At 41.4% G+C, this 18,699-nt stretch overlaps 1 protein-coding gene across 1 annotated transcript in view; it reads right to left on the reverse strand.

Annotated features, from left to right (window-relative positions):
- L3MBTL1 (L3MBTL histone methyl-lysine binding protein 1) overlaps positions 1-18,699 on the reverse strand; it is a 2,277,156-nt gene that overhangs the window by 892,857 nt on the left and 1,365,600 nt on the right. Inside the window, exon 9 of the mRNA XM_044090108.1 lies at positions 9,970-10,074. Coding sequence (XP_043946043.1) covers positions 9,970-10,074 — 105 coding nt within the window. The remainder of the gene's footprint in view (positions 1-9,969; positions 10,075-18,699) is intronic.

Raw genomic sequence — 18,699 nt, forward strand, 5'->3', positions numbered from 1 at the left:
GGCAGAGCAGTGACAAACGAGATCTGAGGGAGTGAAGCAGATGGAGGGGTATTATGGATAAGGGGAAGGGCCTAGAGTTTGGATCAGATGCTGGTGAAGCTGCCATCTCAGATCTGATTCGGATCCGAAAACCACAGGTTGATAAACAAATGAAGTCAACTACTTCAGATTAACGGGTTTACTTAGGGAACCAAAAATAACAGAGTGGGCTCCAAAAGGTATATAAAGAAATCTAAGAAAGCAGGCCATTAAATACAAAGCAGAATTCCTCAAAAGGCTAAGCACATGGAAACTCAAAGGATACTAGATAATAATAATAAGGTTATTACTGGTAACAGATGAATAAAGGGACTAACACAAATCACAAAAGGAGAGATGAGTAGCTGGAAATGGAGAAAATGGGAAAGGAAACACACTAAGATGTAACTGGCAAGGTTACCACCAGCTATATTTAGTAGTGCCTGCTCCATTATCTTATACCATCTGCCTTTCTGCCTCAGCTCATACAAACTGAATGATAACCCGTGGCATGTGCAAAACTTCATAAGTCAATGCTGGAAGCATGAACATTTACAAATAGCATAAATGCATGGAATTACCTTTTAACCAAAGCAAACTGTGTGAGGAAATAATTTTACTAAAATTATACAAATTCTAGCGTGTGCTTGTCACATATTATGGGTTACTGCACTAGATGAAGGCACTAAAAGCAGAGACATTTCATACTCTTAAAAAAATTTCACCTGCAATCCTCAATGGCCAACTTACTATTAAAAAATCCTTATCATGCCATAGCTAACTATAGGGCACCCGCTATGCCCCCCCACCCCCAACCCATACCTCCTACATAAATGGTAAGGAGTCCCTATGCATTAAGCCAAAAGTCATTCTCCTAGGACACTTCAACTACCCCTCCATTAACTAGGAGACATACATCCTCAAACATGTATGCCCAGAAATTTCTGAATTTCATCAATATCAAATTCTCTGGACTATTCAGTCTGCATCCAAACCAGGGCAGTAAAATTGTGTACTTGATCCTTATCAATATGTGATAGATTTGCTCCCCACCAACTGTCACTTTCTCCATGGTCAAAACAGATCACAAATCCATCACAGTCACTATAAGACTGAATTGAAGACAGAAGCATATTCTGATACCTCAGTATTCAAAGATTATATACTGTGGCTTGTCTACTAAAACTGAGTAATTACCTGACTAAATTCAAAATCCACTTCCAACCTGATGACCCCAGTTCTTATGTGGAATTCTGGAATCCTTTACCACCAAATTCTATACACATGCAAATAGCTGTACAGATGTATGTGCACCTTTCTGAAGTAAATACAACTCCAACTTTAAGAATACACCCTTATGACGGGACCCAAATATAAAAAAGCTCTATAATAAAAGAAAAAAAAAACTCACTGCATGCAAAAATAAACTTAACTCACAAGGTACTAAAAATGCTGTGGCTAAAGGAATTACGGACTCTGATCAAATCAACTAAAGTCAAATACAAGATAAAAAATAACCACCCAGGTAAAGGATAACCACAAATCCTTCTTTAACTATGTTAGAAACCTCAGAAAAATGCACAGTACTGTGCATAGTTAACAGTAAATGATTAAACAGATTCAAACCCAAAGGACATAGCCAGCCTACTAGCAGGCAAATTTAGCTCAAAATTCGCCCCCCCCTTCCTGTATTCCCAGATCACATACCCGCATCTATAACTCCTCCTCAAATCTCCCAAGAACAAGTCCTCGTGGCACTGTTCAAAGCCAACAACACTGGTTCCCTTAGGCTAGATAACATAGTGGGTTGTCTATTGTTCAGATGGAAAAATAACTTTTCAGATCCTCCACAGAGGCTATTCAGTAGAAACCTACAGATAGGCTTCATGTCAGATGAATGGAGGATATCAACAGTCATCCTCTTACACAAAGGTGAGGCATCAATAGACCCATAAGCCCAACCTGCCTCATCTGTAAGGTTATGGAATGGATCATTACAGAGTTCATAAATAAGGACATTGGCAACCTACAAACTCTTGACCCAAGCCAGCTCAAATTCATTAAAAGCAGATACTGCCTACTTAACCTGACTGCCATCTTCGAGAAGGTTACTGAGGCAATAGATGAAGGCAACTCAGAATACATCATGCATCCAGACCTTACAAAGGCACTATCCCACATTAAAGCATTGTACATAAACTTTGCCAGTTAAATGTAAATCCATATACAAATCACTGGATAGTAAATTGTCTCACAAACAGAACCCATGAAATTAGGTGGAGCAGCTCTACTGCCTACAAGAGAAATGTCACTGGCAGTGACTCACTGTGTTCAGTCCTTGAGACACTTTTCTTTGGCATTTATTTCTTAACAGTCAAAGAAAATGTTAAGGGTTTATGGCCGACCAAGTTTGCAGATAATTGTAAACCTGGTGCCATCATAAGCTCCCCAAGGAACACCAGGATCCTCCAAGAGGGCTTTTCCAAAAAATAAATAAATAAATAAAATACCTGGTGTCAGTCTATGGACTAAAACTAAAGTATAATAGTATCCTTTGGTAAACAGGACTTCCCTTATAATTATCACACTGAAAACCCACACAGTGGATCCTGCAGTCAGGGATCTGGGAATTTACGTTGACAATGTACTCTGATCACCACGTATCCAGTATTGTAAGAAAGTCCTTTCTCATTGCATGGCAATTATCCAGAGATATGGTATCCAGGTCCAGGGAGATAATCATTTCACTGTACTTGGTCCTCATTACACTGAACACTGAATATAACGCACCTTTTGGTATGCAACTATCCAAACGGGTGCCATAACTGGAATGACCACAATGCTTTTTCACTAAAAAAATCAAGACCTTAAATAAAAAAAAAAACTACACAGACCATCTCAAAGCTTTGTTCCTCTTTTCAGTATCATACAGACTACTAAAAAGTGAATTCTGCCTCATGTATACAGCCTCAATGGACCATATCCAGGTAGACATATTACTCATTTGCAAGTGCAATGCTAGTGTACTGTGAAAAAAAAGTTATGTATTCACCATAACGTTCCATCTGAGTAGTTCTACTTCATTTGTCTTCAACCTGTGGGTCTTTGTATCTGGCACGGCCGCATTTTCCAGCTATGGCTCCGAGCTCCAAGCACCTCCCCTTATCCATAATGCCCCCCTGTCTCCCTTCTCCCTTCAGATTGAGTTTGCTACTTAATAGGAACAGACACCCGACCAAACAACTCCTTATCTACCAAAATAACCAACAGATCCAACCTTAGCCTAGACAAAGGCAAGGATCCCAACAGTAACAATCTGAAAAATATATCATATCCTGAAGATAAGGTCAGGGGGAAGGAGGGAGGAACGGTTGAAGACAAATGAAGTAGAACTACTCAGATGGAACGTTATGATGAATACATAACTTCTTTAACTGAAGTAGTTTACTTCATTTGCTCTTCAACCTGTGGGACAGAGTCCCCAGCTACCTAGTTCTTGGGTGGTCCTCATGGAAGGATGTTCTGGAGCACCGCAGAGCCAAAGGATGCTCTACTCCTAGAGATAATGTCTTATTTGTAATGGGAGATAAAGGTGTGAGATGAAGCCAAAGTGGCGGCTGAACAGATGTCATCCAAAGATACTCTAGACCAAAAGGCCGCTGATGTAGCCATAGATAGGGTCAAATGAGCCTTCACTTTTCCTGGTAGAGGCAGACCCCTCTCTGAGTAGGCTCGGCCAATGCATTGTGAAATCCAGCGAGCAACTGTCACTTTTGAGACTGGTTTACCAAAGAAGGGCTTGGCATAAGACACAAAAAGTTGATCAGACTTGCAGAAAGATTTGGTCCTGTGAAGGTAAAACCTCAATTATCTATGTATATCAAGCAAATGCAATTTATATTCCCCCTTGTTTTGGTAGCTAGGAAAAAAGACTGGCAAGTTTATAGTCTGGTTAATATTGGCTTCCGAACCTACCTTGGGAAGGAAAGAAAGGTTACTGCGAAGCGCCACCCTATCTTTATGGAAAATCATGTAGGGCACTTTGATCGAAAGAGCTTGAAGCTCCGACACTCTTTTGGCGGAGGTAATGGCAACCAGGTAGGCAGTTTTCCATGTCAAAAATGTCAAATCTACCGAAGCCACGGGCTCAAAAGGGGGAGAAACTAATGCCTGCAACAACAGGGTAAGGTCCCATGGACGGATAGGATCCTTTATGGGTGGTCTAAGAAGAAAAGCATCTTTAAGAAAGGTCTTGCACAGTTTAGAGGAAGCCAACAGACATATTATACCATGACCCTCCATTAATATTCCAAAACGTGCACGCTGATTGGTCAGCGTGCACGTTGTAAATCAACTTATACTAATGGAAAATGGTCCGGTCGCCCAGACTTTTTCCATTAGTATAAGTCTCTTTTAAAACACTGTCTCGCTATGTTAAAAGAGTTTAACATAGCGACACAGGTTTAAAAAAGCAACGGAGATCTCCGTTGCTTTTTTTAAAGCTGTCTCGCTATGTTAAACTTCTTTAACATAGCAACACAGTGTGTAAAAAGCAACGGAGATCTTGCTTTCTCCGTTGCTTTTTTTTTAAACCTGTCTTGCTATGTTAAATGGGTTTAACATAGCGAGACAGCTTTAAAATAAGCAACGGAGATCTCCGTTGCTTATTTTAAAGCTGTCTTGCTATGTTAAACCCATTTAACATAGCGAGACAGGTTTAAAAACGGAGAAAGCAAGATCTCCGTTACTGTTTCGCTATGTTAAATGGATTTAACATAGCGAGACAGCTTTGAAATAAGCAATGGACATCTCCATTGCTTATTTTAAAGCTGTCTCACTATGTTAAACCCATTTAACATAGCGAAACAGTAAAAAGCAACAGAGACCTTGCTTTCTCCGTTGCTTTTGACCACAGCTCTGATGTACTGCGTAGGCATGCGCAGTACATCAGAACTGCCGCGGATACCAGACAGCTGCGGAAGGGCAGCAAAGAGGCATTATACAATGCCATTATTTAAGAAAAGTAATTATTTATTTTCTTAAATAATGTCATAGTATAATAGCAATAACCCACTTCTGGGTGTGGGTAATGCGGGATTTACCCACGGTTGTCTTTGTTTGGTCCCGAGGGCGAAACCACGCCACCCGTGGGTAAATCCCGCATTACCCACACCCAGGCGTGGGTTATTGCTATATTAATCCCCACATGAAAATTAAATATGGCTGCCAACTGAACCTTGACAGTAGAAGAACTAGCGCCCTGTTGAAAAATGCTAGCCAGAAAATCTAGAACTGCCAACGGAGGTGCAGTAAAAGGATCCAAGGACCGCTGAGTGGCCCATATAGAAAAATGTTTCCATTTACTAAGATACACTTTTCTGGTAGAAGATTTGTGAGCCGCCACCAGGATGGACTTAACAGGGGATGACAAACCAGCAGTCCTAATAATCATGGGAACCAGAGCAGCCAAGCCGTGACTGTCCAGATCTGGGTATGGAATCCCCAAAGGGTGTGAAATAAGATCAGGAACTGGATCCAGAGTCCATGGTGGAAAAACTAGATGAGACCTGAGTAAGGGAACCCAAACCTGTCGAGGCCAGAATGGGACGATGAGGATCACAGTGCTCCCCAGCCTTCAAGCTTTTTGCAGAAACTTCGACATGAGGGAAAACTTCAACATGAGGGAAAGAGGAGGATATGCATAAATAAGACCGGGGATGGCCAAGCATTTATCAGAGTGTCTCTGGGGGGTTTCCCCCGGTGGGGGCTCAGAGCGAAAAACTCGGTGCACTTCGCGTTGGAAGGAGATGCGAAGAGATCACAGCAAGGATGACCCCACTCTTGAAAGATCTGTTCTACTACTGAAGGATTCAGAGACCACTCGTAAGGCATCAGGATAGATCTGCTGAGCCTATCCACTAGAATGTTGGAGTGTCCCAGAATGTGCATTGCCACCAGAAAACGGCCAGTAGAGATCGCCCATTCCCACACTTTCATAGCTTCTCAACAAAGGGGCTAAGATCTGGTTCCCCCCTGTTTGTTGATATACCAGACCATATTGTCCGTCTGAATTGTTCCTAGACAGAGATGAGCATGAAGGGTCTGCATCGCAAGAAGTACCGCTCTCATCTCTAGAACATTGATATGCAGATAGGTCTCGAAATGGGACCATGTGCCTTGGACTGTCCTTCCCGAACAGTACCCCCCCCCCCCGCCCTAGTAGGGAGGCGTCTGTGGTCACCATGGTCTTAGGCAAGGCAGGTTGAAACAGGTATCCGTTGAGGAGATCCGTTGACTGAATCAACCAACAAAGGGAGTCCCTGCATGCTTTTGAGATTCTCACTGGAAAGGACAAAGGGAGGTCTAACAGAGACCACTGAACAGCCAGTGTCCACTGTATTACTCTCATATAGAGACATGCCACAGGAAGAAGAGTGATTGTGCCTGCCACAGAACCTAATGCCTGCAACACTGCTTCGGCTGACAGAGACTGAAGAATGTGTAGGACGTGCAACCTTAGACTGCACAACCTGGTCTGACGTGAGGAACACCCTCGTTTGTATTGTGTCCAGCCATGCCCCGATGCAGTCCAACACCTGAATCGGGAGTAAGGCATATTTGTCCATATTGATTGTGATTCCCGACTTGTTGGTTAGCCAAAGAAAGGAGTCCCTGGCTTGACAAAGTAGCTGCTCTGAAGGGGCAGCAAAGAGCCAATCGTCCAGGTACGGAAAGACCTGAACGCCCTAAAGCCTCAGGTGAGTCTCTACTAGCACCATTACCTTGGTGAACACCCGGGGGGGCTGTGGTGAGACCAAAGGGAAGGGCTCGAAATTGGTAATGATTGGCTCCCAGCCAGAAGCAAAGGTACCTCTGGGAGTGCCTGTCCATCTTGATGTGGTAGTACGCGTCCTGGAGATTGAGCACATCCAGTCTCTGGCCTGCATATAGGGCAGGATAGATTGAATCATTACCATCAGGAATTTTGTCTTGATTACAGACAGGTTCGATCTGGACAGATCCAAAATTGGTCTGAGGTCCCCCATCTTCTTTGGCACTAAAAAGAACCTGGAATAAACCCCGGATCTGAATTAAAAAATATCCTAAACGTCTTCATCCAGCCTTGCACTTTGTGAAACCCTATTTAAAATGAAACATGCCTCCTGATGTAAACCAGCTCCTGCAAGCAGAAATAAAAATGCACAAAAAAGGAGTAATGATGTCCCTTAATCAATAAAAAGTTAAAATGCTTTAAATGGTAACAGAAAATAATATTGACTTTACATTGCCTCATGCTCACAGTTGAAAATGGCAACCACTGATTAAAAGATCTCTGAGAGAGGTCTTTGGTCAATCAACATTCACATAATACTTTTCAATGATACCATAGTATATTCTGATCTGTGTAAACTGTGAAGACCATTAGAGGAAAAAACTGGTATCTGAATGTAAATAGTGCAATACGCCTTTCCAATCAACTGCCTGCCATAAGGAATTAATCAAGAAGCTGTAGCACAACTCAGTGGAAGTGAATACCACTGGCATTTCATAGGCAGTAGAAAGTTACCCAGTGAATCTATCCATTCTAAAGTGCTTTCAGTGCAATCAGTAATACTAGGAATGGTAATAATTTTGACCTCAGTTTGGTTGGTTCTCCTTTCTAGCATCTTACTTTTTACTAAATGTTTCACTGGAATACAAAACGTAATAATATGCTGGACAAATATTGAGGCACTTTGTCACAACAACCCCAAACTATATCTCTAATGTGCATTTTTAAAACCTTCTGAAAGCTGCTACTGTTGCCCACTACTTTCATACATTCATGATGAACAAGACAATGTTTTAGACTTAAAAGCCATCTAGTAATGTAGACTCATCTACATTTTAGCAACATACCCATACATCCAGTATGTTATAAATCTCTGTAAAATTCTAATTTTCACCAAATGGTTAGGAACTTTATTTCACAATCTCAGTATCAATTGCATTATGTATCTATCACTTATTAGCAGAGACATAACTAGTGTAGGATGAAGCAGACAGCTTTCCCAGGTGCAAGTGTGTATGTGTGTGTGTGTGTGTGTGTGTGTGTGTGTGTGTGTGTGTGTGTGTGTGTGTGTGTGTGTGTGTGTGTGTGTGTGTGTGTGTGTGTGTGTGTGTGTGTGTGTGTGTGTGTGTGTGTGTGTGTGTGTGTGTGTGTGTGTGTGTGTGTGTGCGCATCTGTGTGTGTCTGGGGATGGGGGTTGACTGGTAGGTGTCATTGGTGTGAAAGAGAAATACCAGCACTGATGATAAATGAATGTTAGTATGGCATTTGTGATCATAGTTGAAGCATCAAAGCATGGTTATGGGGTTTGAGCTGAATAATTATGTCACAATGGCAAAGCCACAGAGCATAAATATATTTGTCACAATCCTATGTCTATCTCTAGACATATATTACAACTTTATACATAGCATCACCTACTCTAACAGCAGAATCAATCATAATAACTCTGATCTACTCACAAAAAAATCTTTGCACACAAAAAAAATATACATTTGCAACACATAAAAAAAACTAAACCCCATGCAGAAATTAAATCTTTCAAAATGATTTTTTTAAATAAAGAAATAAAAAGAAAAATAGATAAAAAGAAAATTACAACTGCAACCAGCCAATAAGAAAATGGTATTAATAGCACCATGGACCCAGTTCTAAACAGCAACACCAAATAAACTTAAACCATCTTAAGAATGCAATTAAAATATAAAACTAGCGAGTTTGAACATAAACTCCACTAAACTACTAAAATAAAGTCACACAATTATCCAACAGTATAAAAAAGTTAAAATAAGTTCAAAGGTGCTATAGAAAACCATCTATGAGATTGCTCATTGATACCTGCACAAATTATGTAAAGTTCAATTCAATAAACATCTTTATGAGTTTTAGTTTTTATTACAGCCCAATGAAATGAATGGGAAACATAACTTCAAACTACAAAAAAGGATATATGGAGTAACAGAGATCTTCTTGACTGTGTGATAGATGAAATATCTCGTAATGTGGGATTAGGGAATTCAATTTCATGCCAAGGCTTTGCCACTAGTTTTAAATTTTGCTCTCTGAGCATGTGTGCTTGTGTGTGCATGAGTATAGGCATGCTTACATACGTGTCTGTGTGTTACATATGCACTCGAGCCACAGCGTGCATATGCATCCATATAAAATCACATGAATATGGTACCACTACAGATGATATTTTTGTGATTACCATTTCACAGAAAAAATGTTGCTCTGAAATTCACAACAAAATTGTATAGATCATTGTTTTCTACTAGTGCATTAAAGATCCCCAGTCATCTGCACCCTTTATTACAATCAGCTTGACAGTTTCTGTATCTTAGGGAAACGGTGCAGAACACTTTTGTTTTAATGGCCAGCTTCAAATAAGTGAAAGCACTTCCATCCACGAAATTTAATGGATGATGACTATGAAGATCCATTTCTCTTTTAAGTTTCCAATCAAGATAACAATATGGAATGGCATGTTTCGTGGGCCACAGTGTTTCCTCCTTAACATAAACCATACACTCACATGTTGACTGTGCACTTCCAGTGTCAGCCCCCACAGTGGTGAGGAAATGAAAATGACTGCCTTTATTGCTGCCAGAAAACATTATTTAAGGTAACACCATCATCTAGTTCTATCAACCCATACTGATTTTATTTAACCTGTCTTTAGAAATGGAACTCTGGCACTGTTACAATAGTAGTGATGCGCTGATTCTGTTATGAAGATGTCATTCTTTGAGTTAGTTGGATCATTACAAATCCACTCTGAGATGAAATGTATGTTTTTAACAAGTTTCTGGATATTACAACAGAAAATTGGGATATGTAATACATCAGAAATTAAATAATGGTGAAATCTAAAAATGTACCATAGGAAAAAAGTACCATACCTCAACCACAGTGAGCACAAAGTACATTGATGGATGTTGAGGATCGATTCCTTCAAGCTTCATTCCAACTTTGAATGCATTCTTGTTCATGGAGCATGACTGATACTAAGAAATAAGGCAGAACTGTAAGACATGTTGGAATTCAGACAAACAAAACAACTTATTAAGAAGAAACTGTCATACTGGTCAACCATGACTTCAAAAAGTCATTCAGTTAGCAGACACTGTCACTTACCGCTCACAGACTACATAACATAAAAATGTGACAAACCAAAGAACACCTTAACTGAGTGCATGCCTCTCAACTTCTTATTTCCAGAATCAGGGACAAAACCAAAAATAATCATTAACAAAGGTCCCAAATCATATATATTTCTTTAAATAATGCCACTATTGATTTTAAAAATTGATAGAATAAGACAGCTTTAGTTTATTTACCCTTTGTTGATATGGTAAGTTGACTAAGCAAGCAGCTTCTTTTCAGAGGAGAAACGGTGGTACTGATTCTACTAGGGAAATTTGGCCCAGCATCTGGGAACTTCCCCTACTCTTCTCAGTGAGGCAGTCCAAGATGGCAGAGAAGACAGGCGTGGCAGAGGCTAGGTCTGTATGTAGTGTTGTAGAAGTAACTTCAGATTAATAAAAAAAATGGTGAAATGTTTGAAAGTTAAATTAAAGGATGACATTTTGGTACCAATGATACCAGAGGAGTCAGCAGATAAATTTGCTTTATCCTGGGATGATTTATTGGAAAGCAATTTCCAGAACAGTGACTGTGCCATCAGAAACTACAATTAGCAGAGAGACAGAGTGAGTCAGAAAATGACTCAGTTTCACAACCAAAATGTACTTATATGAGTATTGTAGCTGCTTCCGGGAATTACAAAAAGAAAACAGATTTTTCACAGAGAAATAAACCTGTAATTCATATCAGAAAAAAGAAATGGACAAAAAATGAATTTGTATAAATTAAGGGATTATACCATTAAGCCTCCAGGCTTTGCTCCTATGGATTTGTGTGTTATCAATCAGCTGGGAAATAAAAGTTTTGTTGACATGTATTTGAAACACATGAACTGTCCTGTAAGTTTGTAAGCTTTTTTGATAAACAACAAGACTATGAAGTTTATAAGGGCTATGTTATTTTCAGTTTTACACTGAAGTTAAAAAAAAAAAACATTTTGTTGCAGTTTAAAAGTACTGATGTTGATCATATGGATGCAAAAATTATCTTGAAAAAATGTCAGTCTGTTTTTGATGTAAAAAATGTTATGATGATAGGGATATCTGGAATGGTGGCTAGAATGCTATTGTTCACTTTCCTGTTGTCTATGTTGCAAACAATGTTAGAGGGGGTTTGCATTATGGAGGCCAGCCTAAAATGTTTTATTTTTGGGGGGGGGGGGATTAGACCACTTGGTAACTTGTCCTTTGAAAAGATGCAGTGCGTGTGAAGATACAGGACATAAAGTTAAGGAATGAAAATTGCATTGCACTAAGTGTGGTAATGATGGAAATGTGGTTTGATTGTCAGTTTACAATGGGAATTTTCTCCTGTAATGCAAGGGGAAGACGGTCAGAAAGGGCTCAAGCAGAGCAACATAAGGAAGATGCCTGTAGGGCTTCCTCTGAATTAGAAACCAAATCAAAATTAATGTACAAGAGGTACAGGCAGAAGAAAAGCAGTCTTTAAATAATGTCTTAGAAGAATATGAAGGGGAGGAAAATGACAGTGAACAGGACCCTGTAGAAATTGAGGGAGGGGGGACCATTACTACTGAGGATATTATGGAGGCAGGGGAGGAAAAAAGTGTTACGATAGGTAGCAGAATCGACAAATGAAAAAGAAAGTTCAAAGGCATGAGTATAAAGAGTAAAATAAAAAGCAATGATTTTTTTTTTTTTTATTTTATCATTAAATGTTAACAGCATTAAGGGAGAATGTAAAAGGATTACACTATTACAGTGGTTAAAAAACAACATACTTATTTTATAATTCTCTTGTACACTACAGTGTGTTCTTATTGGGGAAGAGACCAATAAGGGTGGGGGAGAGCATTATTTGGATATTTTAGACTGAGAGTAGTTCAGGTATTGCTTTCCTTTTTAAAGAGTGGTTAGATACACAATCATAGAATAAATGCTAGTCCAAAACATGAGTTGAGATGCAGCCTTCCGGAGGATGTGAGGGCAACTTCAACTGTAATATAAGACGTACAAAAGGCAAGCTAATCAAAAATGTCTGAAATGGTAAGGAACCTTTAATAATAAGTGATTTACAAATAGATCAGGATGAAGGATGTACATATTTTAAAGGAGACTCCTGGGCCAAGGTAAGCTTTCTCTTTTTTTCTGAAAGGTTACAAAAGTATAAGGAGGCAAAAAATTGGCTGGCTTTTCTGATCATTGTTCTACATGGGGAGTGCTTGGTGATGAAGAAGAAAGACAGTCTTACAGTAGGAAAAGGCTTAAAAATAACAGCTAAATGGGCGGAGGAAGAAAACTGGCGGAAATTGGTGAAAATATTATGGAAAGATGATTCAAATTAAAGATTTTTATGTTTCCATTACTGACTCGTATATAGGATTTAAAGAGAAATATAAAAAAGAATATACATTATATGAAAAGGAATGATATCTAAGGGAGAAGTATTTTTATAGATTGTTACGTCAGAAATATGAATATTCAGTAAAGGCATGCAGCCAAGATTGTCTAAGGTGAGAGAGAGAAAATATGAAAAAATAAACAAAGTGTACAGATGTTACTGTACAGACCTCAACATTTTGAAAAGGAATAAAAGAAGAGGAGCTTCTTTTCCAGGTGGATGGGTTAAAAAAAGTATACAGGTGTACAAGTGAAAAATATTATTTATAGTTTGTTTGATCACACTGGGCTAGTAAAACAAAATATTATGATTATTGCAAAAAAAAATACGGAGAAGTTATTCATGCAAGGACAGAGAAGATTTAAGCTACTGGCATTTAGAAAAGACAGATGTAGTGTTCAAAAAATTATTGCAGCATCCCTACATTGTCATCCCCTCTGGTAATATCTGACCACAAAGCGGTCACTTTCGATGTCATCTTCTCTCTCCCGACCCCCCCCCCCCCAGCTAGGTTCAAACAAAGAAACTTCTCCAAAGTTGGTTATAACCTCCAGAGGGGGAGGTATAAACAGCTTCACAGCCCCCTCCCAATCCATACGAACTGGCACATATATACAAACCTACACTAGAGCACTATACGAGCATTTATATAGCTGCATGGAATCAGGAATACCTGACAGAACAAAATCTTCCTCCTCAATGAAGAGTGAACCTGTCTGGTAGACATCTGCAATAAATAAATTCTATAATAAAAGGAAAAAAATTGCTGTCGATAACCAAGAAGGAGCAGGTGCTTACTTGAAAGCAATCTCTCCATAGCTTAAACAAGCAAATAAGAGCACTAGTGAAATACTCCAAAGCAAACTTCGAGTCCAAACTGGCCACAACTACTAAAGACAATCACAAGGCTTTCTTCACATATGTCTGCAATCTCAGGGGAAACACCCAGATCTGCTCAGAACTGATGATCAAGGACACCACATACACAAACACCATAGATATAGCCAACCTGCTGACAGACAGGTTAAATGAAAACTTCACCCCTCTGTCCCCCCATTCAGTAAATCAGGATGTCCCCAGCACCTGCTCCATGCCCCTATTCTCTAAGGAGCAAGTCATCACTGCCCTCTCAAAGGCAAAAAATACAGCCTCCATGGGACCTAATAACATCCCAGGCTGCATTCTACATGAACTCAGGCAGGAACTTGCAGCACCATTAAGCACCCTATTCAACCAAAGCCTGAGAACTGGCTATATCCCAGCTGGGTGGAGGACATCCACTGTCATCCCTTTGCACAAAAGTGGAGTATCCACCGATCCAGGAAATTATAGACACATCAGCATAACTAGCCTGATCTGCAATGCCATGGAGCAGATTATTAATTATCATTAACAAAGACATTGGTAACCTCCAAACACTCAGTCCCACACAGTTTGGTTTTGTCAAGGGGAGGTTATGCCTGTTAAATGTGGTCGACTTCTTTGAGACAGTCACCAAAGCCATGGACGAGGGGAGGACAGTTAATGATTTCTTATACAAGGGGTAGAAGTTTACGAGATATGCTGGTACATGGAAAATTTGTATTTCCATCTATGAATATTAGACAACTGGAGTCCTGGAACTTACCCATGTGGTAAGTGTTCAGTATGTACACAGATCCTTATTAACTTTGAAGGTATTAATGGTGTTAAGTATACATGTAGGGATGTGTTTTCTTGTAACAGCATAGGTGTAATTTATGCACTTAGATGTCCATGTAATTTATATTACATTGGGGAAACAAAAAGAATGTTTCAAATCCGATTTTTAGAACATATAAGAGACATTAAGACTACTGCGGTGGTGGTGCTGCGGTAGCGTTGTCGCCTCACAGTCAGACATTGCCCGTTCGATTCTCAGTTAGAGCATCTTCTGTGTGACGACATGCGTGAATGGGCGTTCCTTCGTTGAAGGTTGTGCGTTAGGCCTGGCAAGCCAGCACGTAAAACTCTACTGCCAATCATTAGCGGACCGGAGTTCCGCTGTTGCGACCCCTAACCGGGAAAAGCCGAAAGACACAAATCATAAGAGACATTAAGACTAGAAAGGAGGAAAAAAGTTATCTCTGCACACTTTAAAGAAGTACATGCAAGTGACCATTCACTGTTACAAGGAGTGGTTTTGGAGCAGATTAATGTAAAATATGACAACGATTTAGTATTGAAGAATAAACTTTTGTACAAAGAATCTATCTACATACTGAAATATAATAGATTGGCTCCTATGGGGCTTAACAATGAGGTGAATTGGAGATGTTTACATTAAGACAAGGATGTTTTAATTGTTTAATTGTTTAAGTGGTTAATTGAAAATGGATTTTTGTATTTAAGGAAAGTTTTTTTCCAAGATGTTGTGTTCTGTAAAGGTGTTTGCACCAAGGAGCTAGAACGGTTTTGTGATTAAAGATGTTTTATTTAAACAGTGATTTTATTCATTATTTTGGATCCAGTGGTCTTATAATAAACATTGTGGTGGTTGTTGCTGTGGTTGTGCTCCATAAACATAACTAGCTTGATCTGCAAGGCCATGGAGCAGATTATTAATTATCATTAACAAGGACATTGGCACCCTCCAAACAATCGGTCCCACACAGTTTGGTTTTGTCAAGGGGAGGTTATGCCTGTTAAATTTGGTCGACTTCTTTGAGACAGTCACCAAAGCCATGGACGAGGGTAGAACAGTGCATACCACCTACCTTGACCTGGCCAAAGCCTTCAATACTACTCCCCACTTGGATGTTATATATAAACTGTCTCAACTAGGCATCAATCCATAAGTTACCAGAAAGGTAGCAAACTGGCTTACTAATAGAACCTACCTAAAATTGGGGAAGCCACCTCAAGAAGTCAACCCATAACGAGTTGTGTACACCAAGGATTGGTCTTGGGGCCTTTGTTATTTGGGATAACTTTTCTGAGGTGTAGGGCAAAACCAGTGGGCTATGGCTGATCAAGTTTGCAGATGATTGCAAGCTGGGTGCTGTCATCATTTCCCCTAGTGATGTGGACATCCTCCAAGAGGATCTCACCCAAACAAATGACTGGTGCCAGAAACATGGCCTCAAACTGAATGCCAAAAAATGCATCATCATCCCCATTGGGGGAGAGTGATGTCCCCACAAATTATCACATTAATAACAAGGTCCTAAGCACGCACTCAGTCATAAGGGACTTGGGCACCCAGGTTGATAGCAAACTGACTTTTGACCACCATATTGCCTCTGTTGTATGGAAAGCATCCTAGATGGCCCACCTCATTAGTATGGGTATTTCATCCAGGGACAAGGTGGTCATAACATCCCTGTAGTCTTCCCTTATAAGACCCATTATTGAGTACAATGCCTATTTTGGAATGTACCCCACAAAGCACATACAGCAGCTGGAGAGACCACAGAGGTTCTTCACCAGGAGAATCAAGGGCCTCAAACATCTACCCTATACAGACAGGCTAAAGGCCCTGTCCCTCTACTCAGTTTCCTACAGATTCCTCAGAGGTGACCTCTGCCTGGCATACAAAGTAATCTCAGACCCCGCCTTGATGGGACTGCTGCATATCCACAAATCAAGCTCCACTAGAGTAATTATAGTCATGCACTTACCATAATTTGGCATCTGTGTTATCTGTAGTCACCATTCATCATGTTAGGGTCTTGGATCCGATATCGGATCCGAGCCGGCATACTCAGAACACAGCTTAGCTCAAGCTCCTTCCTACTCCCTCCAAAATACCATGAATTCCTCCTCAGACATGGACCCAAAGAGGGAAGTAAATAGTTCCTTTATCAAATCCCTCTGGAGACGGGTGAAATGTGCAAGATAATTAAATGCTCACAGGCTAAAAGCAGCCAAGGTGAACACCCGCTTTCCAAATCTGTCCATAGCCCTTGATTGGGAGGATGGACAGAAGAACTCTGCTCTGTTAATTCCATTTTGGTGGCAGCGGCCACCACAACAGCATCAACCGGGACCGCTTTGGACCAAAAGGTTCTATCTGATAAAGGGATCAGAAATTTGTCCACTTTCTTAGGCACTGGATCCATGGTGTCTGGCTCCTTCCAAGCCCTGCTGGCCACAAGATCAATGAGAGGATCAGCGGGGGGGGGGGACAACCAAGAGGTAGATGGGCCCATACCAAAAGCCTCCAGAAATACAACTTCCTCCGAGGACGGAGTTTGGGTAGACCAACTGCCTTTGGCCTTGAGGATCTCGAGTATGCCTCCAAAGGAGACCTCCTCCGGCGGTGAACTCGGGGACCCATCCCCTTCCTCAGCATCCGTTTCCTCGGTAAGGGACTCCATAGGGGAGTCAAGATGTCTCCTCTTACATGCCCTCTTCCTGGGAACTTCCTCCACTGGGGGTTGCAGGGAAGACTCAGTAGAGGAGGGGACCCCTGCGGAAGTCATCCCTATGCAGGCTAAGTCAGACGAGCTGACCGGAAGTAGGATGACACAAGCTGCTCAGATACAGGGGCTGGGTAGGATGACTGTGCATGGGAGAAGCAGCTCTGATAGCAGAGAAAGATCTTTTGGCTGCCCGGAAAGTGGAAGGACTAGAGGAGGTTCCATCCCCCCGCTCCTGCCGATACAACTTTAGCAGAAGAGAAGGTGGACCCCCCCCCCCGGCCTGCCACTCCACCAGACGGCACCGGACTGAAGCTGTTGAAAGCCGAGGCGCCCAGCGGAAGAGACCGGTCTGAAAAGCCCGGGCCCGAATCCAACCCCATAGACCCTGGCTTGACAGTCCAGACCAGCCGGATGGTGTGTTCTGGGGGGAACAGAAACAGTACCAACCACTGATCTCATCAGGGAAGAGCCCAAACTAGGCCCCAGAGCTCCCCTAGCCTCCACTCCGCTCAACAATCCCTGAGAATCCAAGCCACTGGTCGAATGAGGAGCAATAGAAGGGGAGTGGGAGACTAGATTCCCGACCTGTGGGCTGGGGAAGCCAGAAGCCCCAACTCCATCTGAGCTTTTAGAAAGGCCCACATCATGCTGTCCATATCCATAGGGAGGGCACTACTGGAAGATCAAGAGGATATTGAGGACTTGCTGGAAGAGTCACGCCTGTTGCCCGAATGTCGTCTCTTGCGTTCCCTAGAATGAGAACTACACGGAGAAGACAAAACCTGCTCTGAAGACAATGGATCCAAAGGGAGATCCTCCACTACAATCGGCTCTAGCACGACTCTCAGATCTGACCGAATTGGAACCGAACTCAGCGAAGGATCCAAAATAACACTTCTCAAATCTCTCGGATCCATAGGTACAGTGCCTACCCTCTGATCCGAAGGTCTGGAGTCGAAATCTTTGGATCCAGGAGAGGAAACCAAAGGTACCGGATCCGAGAGCTTTGGGTCCAAACCCTTGGATCCAGGAGTGGACTCCTTGGACGATCTGGGAACCAAAGATCTCGGATCTGAAACTGCCCTGGCTGGAGCCAGATCCAAAGACCTAGGATCTGACAGCCTGGGACGTTTGGTCGGGGCCTCCTCCATGGAAAGCTTCTTTCTAGACCCAGAAGAGCCCGCCTTGGCTGGGGAACTAGTGACCAAGGGGCCTCCTTTGACCAACCCTTTAATAAGGAGCTTGTTGGGATGGTCGACCAAAGCCCTCGGGTTGAAAGCGGCACAAATGCAGCATTCCACCTCGAGGTGGTTGCCACTGAGTCAGTAGAGGCACTCCTCGTGTGAGTTAGAAATAGGCATTTTCCTCCCACATGGGGAGCACCTTTTAAACCCCAAAGGTTTATCTGACATAACTGAACCAGGAAACAACCTCACCAAAGTAAAAAAAAAACAAGCCAAAGTTCCAAAACCTGATAAGACCGTCTAAAACTCTCAAGAAGCACGAAGAACATCTTAAAATCGAACTTAATCACTACTTACACACCACAGTAAATAGGCCGAGATACAAAACCTCAGGAAAAGGACAAAAAGAAAAAGGTGAGAATCGACCGGGAGGGGATATCTAAGAAGGGATAACTATCTACTAACTCTACAACTCAGAAAAAACACTGAAATTTAAGAAACCTTACAAAATAGACACTTTTACACTAAGAGGAGCTGAGCAATCTGCGTCTGACTGACT

Source organism: Protopterus annectens, chromosome 12.part0 (assembly GCF_019279795.1).
Source record: "Protopterus annectens isolate FY-2018-M chromosome 12.part0, PAN1.0, whole genome shotgun sequence".
Classification (NCBI taxonomy): domain Eukaryota; kingdom Metazoa; phylum Chordata; order Ceratodontiformes; family Protopteridae; genus Protopterus; species Protopterus annectens.